Source organism: Marmota marmota, unplaced genomic scaffold, assembly GCF_001458135.2.
Source record: "Marmota marmota marmota unplaced genomic scaffold, marMar, whole genome shotgun sequence".
Classification (NCBI taxonomy): domain Eukaryota; kingdom Metazoa; phylum Chordata; class Mammalia; order Rodentia; family Sciuridae; genus Marmota; species Marmota marmota.
Window position 1 is genome coordinate 1,963,729 of NW_026000283.1, and position 12,483 is coordinate 1,976,211.

Genomic DNA, 12,483 nt, shown 5'->3' on the forward strand with positions numbered 1-12,483 from the left:
CAAAGGCTCCGAACTGGGAAAGAGCTCTCAGCTCACTGGAAGGGGTACAAGAAGAGTGTCATATTGACAGGGCTGGGGAAAGGTTACTAGTACACAGGGACAGGATCCTTCAGGGTAATATTTCTCAAAGTGTGGTCCAAGCAATCTTGCATCAAGATGCTCTTAGGTATTTATTCAGAATGTGGACTCCTGTGCCTCATTTCAAACCTACTTAATCAGAATTTCAGAGAGTGGGGTATCATGATTTAGATATGTGGTATCCCCTAAAAGTTCATGTGTGACAATGCAAGAATTTCAAGAGGTGAAATGATTAGAGAAATGTATTCTAATCAGTGGATTAATTCACTGCTAATCCAATTGGGTGGTAAGTGTAGGCAAGTAGGGTGTGACTAGAGGAAGTAGGTCACTGGGGGTGTGCCTTTGGGGTTTATATTTTGTTTCTGGTGAGCAGAGCTCTCTCTTCTTGGTTAGTATGTCTTGAGTTGCTTTCCTCTGCCACACCCTTATGCCATGATGTCCCGTCTCACCTTCGGCCCAGAGTTATAGAGTCCACCAACCATGGACTGAATGTCTGAACCATGAGCCAAAATAAACTTTTCTTTCTCTACAATATTCTTGTCAGGTCTTTTGGTCACATTAGCACAAAGTTGACTGAAACATGGGGCATGGGACCCATTTAACAATGTCTCCAGGTGATTCTTTTTTTTTAAAAAAAAATATTGGTTCTTTTTAGTTATATATGGCAGTGGAATCCATTTTGACATAATTATGCAAGCATGAAATATATCTTGTTCTAATTCAGAGATTTGGCACCCACCAGTGCAGGGCCTAGAGGACCATGGGAAAATTTAGGTTGCATTGTAAATCTGACCACTATGACATTTATGTTCATTAGGAATTCAGTTACTGAAGGGTTATCAAGAGAGGAATGGTGATATTGATGCTCTTAAGTCATGCTGCCTGGTGTAGAATGAAGGACAGCAAAGGTAGACAGACAACAAGGTAGAAGGCTATTACAACTGTCCACGTGAGGAATGATGGTGACCTGGATCAGTATATTAGCAGTGGAGGTGATGAATGTCAGGCATTGTCATCAAGGTGGAGTTGATGGGACAGGGAGAAACCAAGGCTAACTCCTAGATGCTTAGAATAAGCAACTGGGTAGATGACACTGACATTCTCTGAGATGAGGGATGACTGATAGAGGATCTGAGTTCAGTGAAGTTAGAAGAATTCAAAATAAAATAAATCTATTATGTATATTTAAAGCTTGAGATGCCTATGACTTATCCAAGGGGAGATGTCACCTAGCTAATTGGACATACTGGGCAGAAACTCAGAAGAGAGCTTTCAGTTGGAAATACACATTTGGACTCAGGGACATTAGAGCTGGCATTTAAAGTCATTGTAAGTGACAAGATGCCATGAAAATAATTAATGGACAAGCAGAGTGAAATTGTTTGAAAAAATGGACTTCCTAGTTAGGACGAAGAAGATGCTTAAAGAGCATGAAAAAGTAGAAGTGGCTGATTTAAGAGCTCTGGCCCTTTTAGGGTAATATGTGGCTAGGCTTGCAGAAAAGCTATGTACTGGGTTGATAGCTAAAAGAGTGGAAGTGAAGGTCTCAGGGCCTCTGAAATAGTGGTATTAATGTAGACACTGAAGTCACCAAGGATGATGGCAGGGGGTATTGAGATAGAGAGGACAACTGGGAACTAGGTAATGACAACTGTGTTGTGGAAGTCAGTAACCGAATTGGCAAAATCTATAGTCCCTATACCAGTAGCCTCAACATTACCTTGGAACTTGTTAGAAATGCAAACTCTCACCACTCCCCATATAGTTTGTCCTCAGCAAAACTCAAGATGAGACTTGGTCCCAGTATAACTCTGTTAGGAGATGGGGTCTTGTGGAAGGTGTTTGAGCCATGGTAATGAAGCCCTTGTGAATACATTAATGCCCTTCTCTTGGAAATGGATTAGCTATCATGGGAGTTCAGCCCCTTTTTCTCACTTGTGCACATGTTCTCTTGTCCTTCCACTTTCTGCCATGAGATGAAGGAGCAGGAGGCCCTCACCAGAAGCCAAGAAGATGCCAGTGTCATGCTCCTGAGCTTCTCAGTCTCTAGAACTGAATCAAAATAAAACTTTATTCCTTATTTTTTAAGTATTCTGGGAAATTCTGTTGTGCAGCCAATGATAAGAACCACTGACTTAGACAGTTTCCAGGTAAGCTGATGCTGCCAGTTTGGGGATCAGAGGCAATCACAGCCCCAGATGACTGTAATGAGTGGCCAGGATCAAGAACCACTCACCTAAATTGAAGATGGGGGAAGTGAACAACACAAAACCACAGTTTCAAAGCATCAAGGAACAAGCAAGCCCCTCTTCTTTGCTCTAAGATCTGGAGGGGTTGATCTCATCACCAGGAGGAGATGAGAGAGAAGGTAGCACTGGCTAGGTAAAAAATCAATTCAGGTGAGAAGTTAGACAAGGACCAAATAGCAAAGGTCATAATGAAAGAGGGATTTACTCACAAGGCAAGTCAGAAGCTAGGCACCCAGGAAAAGGCAAAGCTCCACAGGAAAGAACAAAAGGCCAGCAGGGAAGAATGGGCAGAGCAGCTGGTGTGGCTCCTGAAGCTGGACAACAACCAGGTGTCACATGTTGGTGACAGTAAACTGTTATTCATTCTTTGACTTATACCTCACCCTCATTAACAAAAAGGTTTATGGGAAAATTCTAAAATACAGAACCATAAAAAGTATGTGATGGCATGTCTGGTGTGTGTAGGGGAGTTGAACAGGCTGACCATTGGCCTGATCTTACCTACCTGACAAGGTTATCATCAAAAGGGAGATCTAAAGTATTAAGTTCAGTCAATATAACAGAGGAGAAAGCTGGGGAAGTGGGAATCTATTTAGCATCTTCTATGTGCAAGATACTATGCTGGGAACTTTAATTATTTCTCACTTAATGCAGGGTCTTGTAGGCCATGGGAAAGTTTTGATGTTATTCTAAATGCACTGGGAAGCCCCTGAAAGGTTTTTAACAAGGAAATGAAGAGACTCACATAATTAAGTCATGTAAGATCAATATTATGCCTATTCCATTTTATAGGCAAGAAAACAAGAGGTTAGCTAGTCCAAAGTCACATGCAATAAACCAGACCCCTTTGAGATAAAGCAATTATGGCAAAATGTTAAGTGGGGAGTTTAGGTTAAGAGTGTTCATTGAACCAGATCTAACTTCAAAGCTCAAGCTTTTTTTTCCCACTCTGCTGTACTGTGTCACTAACCTAAGTGACTTTAGGTCAATCATTGTCCCAAGACTTTCCCCATTTAAACAATGAGATTGAATTAGGTCAGCACTAAATTTCTCTCCCAGACATTTTGTGACTTCACAGTTACAGTGTGCAGCTTTGGATTATTAGGGAACACTAAGAGCCAATTCTTCAACTTGCCTTGATATCAGACAGGCCCTAATGGATCTCCTGTAACAGAAACCCAATATTCAGGATGTAGTTTCCTGCAACCTCAGGAAAGGATGTTTATCATGCCTCCTATGCCACACTGCCAGTCACTGTGTAAAAACTGCTGGGCATTGCCAGGTGCAGTGGTGCACACCTTGTAATCCCGGTGACCTGGGAGGCTGAGGCAGGAGAGTTGCAGGTTTGAGAACAGCATTGGCAATTTAGAGAGAACCTGTCTCAAAATAAAAAAGGACTGGGGATGTACCTCAGTGGTAAAGTACCCCTGGGTTCAACCCCCCAGTACTGGGGAAAAATGCTGCTGAGGGGGAGGTCACTCTCAAAATGAAACACCTTCTTCTGCCAAGCATTTGGGTGGGGTTAGAAAAACTATTCCTGATAACACTGAGTCAGCACATTCATCAGGGTCAAGCTCACAGTTGGAAGGAACTGCCCTGGTTGTGAAGAAGCCTCCAACTGAGGCCTCTTCAGTCTCAAAGGGAATGAAATCAGAACTACAAATTCATAATGGAGATTTGCTGGGAAACAATGGCACCCTGCTCAGATCCAGGGTATCCTCTCTAAGTGGTACCTTAGATTAGAGACTCCCAAAGTACTAAATTTATGTACTTCATCATTCCAAAAGATAATAAAAATTCAAAGCTGGCTTTCAAAAGCTGCAAAATGAATTATGTGAAAACAAGCTCTTTTGGAGTCATGGTTAACCTACTGAGGTTATGTCAACAAGGACAACTGGGTTTTCTCCAAATATGTATGCTAAGAGTTTGTCAAACTTCTGAGGCTGGAAGGATCATGGATCTGACCTAGTGTGAAATTTATGTGCATTAAACTTCAACATACAGCTGGGTGCAGTGGCATGTACCTGTAGTCCCAGTTACAAAGGAGGCTGAGGAAGGATCCTTTCAGCCCAGGAATTCAAGGCCAGTCTGGGCAACACAGCTAGCCCCAATCTAACAAAATGATCTACATCCTTTCCTTTTGTTGCCTGAGTGCTTAGGATTAAAATAAGGGTATCTGGTTGGCCAGTGAAAGCATATGACTTTTTAAAATGTGTTTTGCAATGCTGGGGATGAAACCCAGGGCCTGGAGCATGCTAGGCAAGGGCTCTACCATTGAGCTATACCCGGCCAGTGTTACTTCTTTATTGGCTTCTAAAAATACATGGCTTCTCATCTCTGTGAGCAAATACACTGAAAAGCATTTTTGTTTGTTTGTTTCAGTGCTAGGGATCAAATTCAAGGCTGTGCGTATGTCAGGCAAATGCTTCATCACTGAGCTACAGTCTCAGCCTGAGAATTCCTATAAATGATACTTCCCTGTAAGATAGAAGATCACAGCAAAGGCATATCTGATGGAGACTACAGCAAAATCAAGTGAGACCCAGTGATATAAGCTTCCCTCCTCAGTTCTTTTTCACCAATATCACATTTTGATTTTTCACACAACATATATTTATTCAGAAAAGAATTTGCAATAAATTATAATAAAAAAGATGACACAAAATACAGAATCCCACTAGCAGCTTTGCTTAGTGATTAAGACGTTTTGGGGGAAATATAACAAACAATTACAGAATAAGAATCAGAAAACAGCGAAAGGGAGGCTAATGCAATGTCACCTCAGGGGTTTGAACCATTTCATCCTAAAACAACAGGTGCAGAGTCCCTCCCTACCAGTTGAATCTGAAATCCTTAATTTGGAGAGACTACGAAATAGTACCTTGGTGGACTTAGGAATTAGAGGGTGGGATGCTGGGACAGGCATGGGAGGAAAACAGATTTCTTATGTCTGGTCTGTCTTCTCTCCTCTACCTAGAGATTGTCTAAAACCCTCAACCCTGTATATATCCCAGGATGAGCTGGAAAAAAGGTTGAGGCAGTAAACCACTTAGTGCTTTGACCTGATTAAGAAAGAGAGCTATATGTGTGCTGCACAGAGCTCCTACTCACCATACCCTTGGTCACCCAAAGACCCCAAGTTGGAAACACATTAGAAAACAGGCCCCCCAAAACCACTTCCCTGTGTTAGGACTCTGTCTCAGCTCCTATTATCTAGCTCCTATTACCTGCCTCTTTCTGTGATCACTTTGTGGACTACTGGAGATGACAAAACTGTTCTGCTCTCAGTCTTCCATCAACTAAGTTCACCACCCAGCCCTGACCTATTAGACCTTAAGGTATCTGGCACCAGTAGTTTGACTCTAATTTCTCTCAGTCCCAATCAGGAAAGGGTTTAACCAGTATATCACAGTATACATACCTTTTCTTCCCCCAAAGAACTCAACTTTCAAGAGATTGAAGAATCGAAGAACCATTCAGTGGTAGAGTTTCCCCTGGCCCTCTCATTGGATGCTCTAGAAGAGTCAAGGAATCAAAGCCCAAGATTGCACAGTCTATATATTATGCTCCTGGAATCTAATGTTAACAGGGCAGAGTAAATCAGCTTGGAGTGGTTTTAATGAAAGAAAACCAGGAGGAAGTCAATTGCATCAGGGAGTTTTGCAGTCAGTGGCTCGTGGCTTGTTTGTCAATCAACAAATTCATTTTTTAAAAGGCTGTCCCATAAAGCTTGAATGAATGAAACATTCAGAGGGTTATCTTGGGTGAGCAAGGCAAGGTTTATGGTTGGTCTCACTGATCAATCTCTCTTACACAGTACTGGATACAGTGACTGGGAGCCAAAGGGAGTCTTCTACATCCTTTACTTGAAGGAGCCAGATATGGAGCTCAAAGTCAGCCCCGCTGGGGTGGGGTAACACATGTCCCTTGGTACTTCAGAAGATTGAAGAAGGGTTCTAAGGGTTATCCTCAATATCCTTGCTGTGGGTGGAGCAATAGCTCCAGAGGGGGCTGCTAGAGGCACACAGACTCCCTCTTACAATGTAGTGAAAATGGCAAGTGTTGCTCTGGAGGTGATTTTTTCTTTCTTTTCTTTTGGCACTGGGGATTGAACCTAGTGTTGCTTTAACACTGAGCTACATTCCCAGTCTTTTTTTAAATTTTGAGACAGGGTCTCGCTAAGTTGCTGAGATTGGCCTCAAGCTTGCGATCCTCCAGCCTCAGTTTCCCAAGTTGCTGGGATTTACAGGCATGTACCACTGTGCCCACCATTAGAGGTGGATTTCCAAGTGGGAGATGGGTCCCTTAGTACCCAGGATTGATCCTCATATAAAATGTAAATAATACTAGGAAAGGGAGAGTAGGAAACAGGACTTATCAAATGTGAATACTCTCACTCCTGAAATATTCAAAGTGTTTCCACTCTGACTGTGATTCTCTTATATCAATGTGATGCCATCTCTATAACTCCTAAAGTTATGTTACTAAATGTGATCTGAGACAAGAAAAATGGTTCCACCCAGTGCGGATCCACAAAAAGGCCAATAACAGTGACATATAGATGCCATTGTAGTAGAAATGCACAAATGCATGTAATGACCACTTACAAACATTGAACTCACTGTTAAGGACATCCAAGGAGTCATTAGCCTCAACCAGGCTTCCTTTGAAGTCATAGAATGAGTGAAGGGGAGTGCAAAGGAGTGACATGGGGAGGAGTGGGTCAAAAGTGCATTATACGAAGGACTACAGACAAGTCTGAGAAATAGGAAGTAGTGCTTATAGGCCTAGAATGGAAACATCTCAGAGTCTAGGCCTATGACTAAGGACAATCATGACAATTGGGTTGAAGGGCAACAAACATATCCCTAGATAAAGGAGTGTAAATACAGACCTCTTTGCCTTATAAAGAGAAAACACAAAAACACCAAAATATGGTAACTTTGGCTTGGCAATATAAGTCTAAAAGTATTTTGCTGTGTAGAATATGGTAAAGAAGGGATTAAGAAACTCTCTTTCTTTTGCACTATTAACAGAACCTGAGATCCTGCAATAGACCCTTCCTGTGGCACGCCTTCTCAAATCATTCTGAAATACTTGGAGCCCAAGATCTTTCTCCTCCAGAATTTTGGAGAAGAAAAGACTTAGTCTTCATCACTCCCAAGCAGAAAGCCCAGAAGGAACTGGATTGCACGCTGGCGGTCACTTGGAGTCTGTCTTGCCAAAAGGTTGGGTGGAGGCCTTAGGAGAAGACTAGTGAAGAGAGTGGCTAGAGGGCAAGAGAAAGAAAAGGGGAAAAGCTTTGTCAGATATGATGTGAGCAAAACCTCAGGGATGGCAGGCCAGGGAACAAAGACAGTAGGAATGAAATGACTGTCATGTGCTTGAACATCCATAAGGTATAAAATATAAATGATACACAGATTATTGTCCACAAACACCCTCATGTAACCATTCTTATGAAGTACCCTTACCGATCATGTTGGCGCTGACATTGTTGTACTCAGAGAATTTCAAGAGTTCTCGAAGGAATGCCATCAAGTAACGGAAAACATTTCTATGGCATCTTGGCAGCTGAGAAATTACCTGTTTTTAAAAAGGGGGTGGGCAGTGAGGAAAACAGGTGGAAGAAGGGAGTAAAAAGAATTTATAGGTTCAATAAAAGCAGTTTATAATCCAATCCTTGTAGACCCTGTTTGTCACTGCCTTCCGTTAGTTACTCATGACCAACATAATACCTTCCAAATTGTATCTTCTAAGTAAGAATGGTCATATTGTTTGGTCCCTGACTCAATGACCAGGCTATATAGTCATCACAGATTTATATGCACACAGTTCTACATAAGAAGGTAGGTATTATAGTGAATCTCACCATCATGTACATCAATAAGACTGGGGTCCTAATTGGAATAAGATATATTCTATGCTTGTATAATTATATCAAATTGATTCTATTGTCATGTATAACGAAAAAGTACCCATAAAATAAAAAAAGATTAAAAAAAAGATCATATGTGGAAACTTAAAAAGTTAATTTCGTAGAAGGGAAGAGCAGAATAGTGGTCAGCAGGGGCCAGGAAGGAGGTGGGGGTGGGGCAACAGAGGGAGGTCATCTGACCAGATACAGTTAAAATAGGAACAGTAGGTACTAGCTTTCTATAGCACGGTAAGGTGGCTGGAGTTTACAACTTATTACACATTTTCTAAAGAACCAGAGGAGAGGAACTCAAATATTTTCAATAGAAAGACATGATAAATGTTTAAGGAGATGACAATGTTAATTATACTGATTTAATCACTACGCATTCTCTACCTATATGGAATTAACATACTATACCCTATAAATATGTACAATTTTTAGAAAAAAAGAATTTGAATTAAAAAAAGAAGGTAGAAGTTCATTGGAGTAGCCAAAGAGGAAGGAAGGAAGAGGGGGGGGGATGACAATAAAAAAGGCAGTATAATGAACTGGACAGAACTTTCCTATGTTCATATATGAGTACATGACCAGTGAAACTCCACATCATGTACAATCACAAGAATGGAATCCTAATTAGAATAAGTTATACTCCATGTATGTATAATATGTCAGAGTACACTTGATAGTCGTGTGTATCTAAAAGGAGCAAATTAAAAAAAATAATAATTAAAAAATTAAATAAACCCCTCCCCCCAAAAGAAGGTAGGTGTTAATCCGTTCTTTTCCCATTCTCCAGACAGGTAGCCAAACTGAATGCTATTCTCTACAATAGCATCACTGAGGATTTCCCCCCAACACTCACTAGTTTGATGTATAGGTAGTATCAGCTATTGTGCATCAAGGTCACTTTAAGATTAAAAATACACCAAGAAGACTCAAGACTTCCTTCCAAATATCACCCACCCTTTTTGGTAATAACCATCAGAATGCCATGTAAAATCAACTTCACCAATCTTAACTCAGAGTAGAGGCTTCCACTTCACTATGTTTTCTGTTAACAGAAATAGGCCAACTGGGAAAAAAAGTGGCAAATATAATCGGAAATAACCTAAAATTTATCAACTCTGAATGCTGGTGTCCTGTCTTGAATAACAGACCCAGACCTATCCTACCATGCAGCTGGATGACTCTCAGGCTTTGTAAAACTGATGATTTCTCTGTGGGGGAACCTGCCCCAAACATATCCTCAGATCAATAAAACTCACCTGTCGGCAGATTCGAGGATCATGAGCAGAGTCAAGACATCGCTGATATAACTCATAACAGATAACTGGCTCTGGCAGGGCTTCCAGGAAAATGAGCAGTGCTTCAGCCACAGAGTGATTACTGCCCGCTGAATCACCTTAAGTCAAGGGAAAGGGGCTCCAGGAAAAAGGCCATTCAGAGTCCCAGCTGGCTGCCTTCAGCAAACTCTTGAAGGGACATTTTCCTCCTTGAATTCAGGTCACACCAAACCTAACTTGGGTTTGATATGTTATTGGTCCAGGTACCCTCCAACTGAGCTGTTACAGAATTGGTCAAAGACTCTGGGAGACTTGGCCCAATTTCAGACTCAGGGGAATTTAGAGACAACAGAATGGGAGTTCCCACTGGAACAATCCTATAAACTAACTGCCAGTGTTTCCCATTCTTCTTCCTCTCCTAATGACAGTACATGTGGGGGCAGGAGTGAAAGATAGGCTTAAGGAAAACAGTCATGGGGCTGTGGTTCTTATGTTCTATGCTTATTAAAATTCACTGTTACCTACCCTTGATTCCCCTTATTAATATCATGACACACAGAGAGGTCAAAATTTACTGAAAGAAATTGAGAAACAACTGGATAGTTAGTGATTATCTTATAATAAAAGACAACTACAAGGAAAATAAATATAGAAATACGAAAATCAAATGTAGGTGGGAAGAAGAGTTTGGCTAAGCTGGATGGGTATCCAGCTTCTTAAGCCTTGCTTGGTTAGAAAGGATACGAATTTTCTCAGGAATGCTGGTATCCAGACAATCAATTATCTGCTGTAACTCTTCCTGCATTCCAGGAGTTTGGAACAGGTCCTCCTACCAAAGAAGTCAGAATGAAGGGAACAAGGCAAGATAATCATCCCCTAGGTTCTGAAGATCACAGCAGAAAGCAAAAGGGAGGGTGGTATGTATATTAATAATTAGGAATGGAAGTTTAAAAATAGCACTTTTCCTCTAAATCATCTCTACAATCCACGTAAAATTTTATTTCAAACAAGAAAAAGATCTTCAGTGGTTTTAGTCTATTCCTGACAGGGCAAAAGAATAGTGGCCAGATCAGGAAACTAGGTGTCCCCCTGACAGCCTCTGGACAAGGCAGAGTGCATACAGCATAACCATGTTCAAATACTAACATTACTAAATGCTGGGAAGGAGTAAATGCCATATCTGTGCTAACCTTGATTTCATGTTATATTACTCTTCAGTAGATAAGAGAACATTACCATCCAATTCAGTCCAAAAGAATTCTCCTTTTGGGAGTAATGGGTCAGGGTGGCTAGTGTTTTAGATCTGATGTAAAAGATTTAAAAGAAATATCAGGACCAAGTTAAAGAAATGAGCTTAAAGTTGCTTTGGACTTTAAAGTCGATAAGGCTATTTGACAGCTAAAGTGGGCATTACAAACTAAGGTACTCAGAAAAATGTGCAGAGCCAGGAGACAGGCATTCTCAGTTCTAGTCCTGGCTCTGCCACTGTACTTAGACCATGGTCTTAGGTAAACCACTTAGCTCAGGTACTTTAGCTGTCACATCTGTTAATAGGGATGCTTCCACCCATGCAGGCAATCTGACAGTGCTGCTGTGTGGAGGTGGCCTGGGGAAGTTTAAAAACACTATGATAGGGCTGGGGTTGTGGCTCAGCAGTAGAATGCTTGCCTAGCACGTGTAAGGTGCTGGGTTCAATCCTCAGCACCACATAAAAATAAATAAATAAAAGTATTTCAAAATATTAAAAAAACACTATGGTGATGTGAGGTCTTAGAACTTCCTATGAAACTTGCACATACACCTGAAATTGCAAGGAAGGCCTACTCTTACTTACCTGGTGACAGGCATATTTGAATAAGTGATCTACTAGAAGCCAGATCTCCTTGGGTACCTGAAGTGGTCTTTCACTGGTACCTTCATCCAAGGGAACCATCTGCAGAAGAGATTTCTCCTAATAGATGCAAAAGGATGAGAATTAAAAGGGTCTCAGAATAAAGACTTAATCTCTTTTGAATTTTATTCATGCTGGGTACAATGTGATCTGTATATCTTAGGATGTTTCACTTTTTTCCTCACTGGGGACACCCCTTGACACAGATTCCCACAGTTAAAGGATCTCCTTTCCTAAATGCTTCATTCAGTCATCAAGTGTTTCACTTGGGTTTAGATTTTAATACATGGATGCATTCTGTGTTATAAATCCTTTCAAGGGTGACACTGAGAATCAATATTTTAGCAAAACAGTCATGATAGGGTCCACCCTTGACTTGTGAACATTGTTACAATCATCAATAAGTACTTTTAAGAAACCATGTCTACAGGTAGGTTTCTGTTTACTTTTAACTTATTCTTCCTTCAGTTTTACCACAAATTTTAACATTGCTGCTTTAAAGGAGGTTCTTTGTCCACATTAGACCCACAGGCATAAATACTTCAGGATTAATACAAGTTTTTATCTTAAGGCACTAAATTCATAAACCTTAAGAACAAAAAATAGTAAATTAAATACAGCAAGTGAATAATCAGAAATATCATGAAAAGTCTAGGGTCTAAGTACAGAAGTTGTTGTTCATACTCATAACTCAGTAAAGATTTCTAGGAGATTTTACTCCTTTCACCTACCTTTCTACTATCTTTTTGATTCTTTTGAAAGAATGTAAGAGAAAAAAAATCCAGAAGTGTTATTTCAATTAGATCAATAAATTTGAGCTTGAAAATGGCCAGGAAATAAACTTAGTTATCCCCTAGCACTCAAAACACAAAAACCCCCCAAAAGGAAAAACCTTCTATGTATGTAGCAAAACAGAAATTATATGAAAAAGATGTCTGAAATAGGTTAAAAGGCTTCTGAAGGCAGCCTTCAGAAAAATCCTGGTGAAGAAATCCTGATCAATCTTTGGCATCCTCCTTTCTCCCATATGTTTAGCTCATTATATATATTCAACTTTAGGAA

The 12,483-nt window shown here is 40.6% G+C and overlaps 1 protein-coding gene across 7 annotated transcripts in view; it reads right to left on the minus strand.

Annotated features, from left to right (window-relative positions):
* Positions 1-12,483, minus strand: part of Ocrl (OCRL inositol polyphosphate-5-phosphatase) — a 64,497-nt gene that overhangs the window by 2,962 nt on the left and 49,052 nt on the right. For 6 of the 7 annotated variants that reach the window (XM_048797128.1, XM_048797127.1, XM_048797130.1 and 3 more), the window contains 5 exons: positions 11,365-11,481; positions 10,275-10,359; positions 9,513-9,640; positions 7,802-7,913; positions 4,917-7,596 (listed from right to left, as the gene is read on the minus strand). In XM_048797128.1, the coding sequence (XP_048653085.1) occupies positions 7,472-7,596; positions 7,802-7,913; positions 9,513-9,640; positions 10,275-10,359; positions 11,365-11,481 (567 nt within the window). In that variant the 3' untranslated portion in view covers positions 4,917-7,471. Of the gene's footprint in view, positions 1-4,916; positions 7,597-7,801; positions 7,914-9,512; positions 9,641-10,274; positions 10,360-11,364; positions 11,482-12,483 lie in introns of those variants that run through there. The other variant, XM_048797131.1, reaches the window with a different exon arrangement.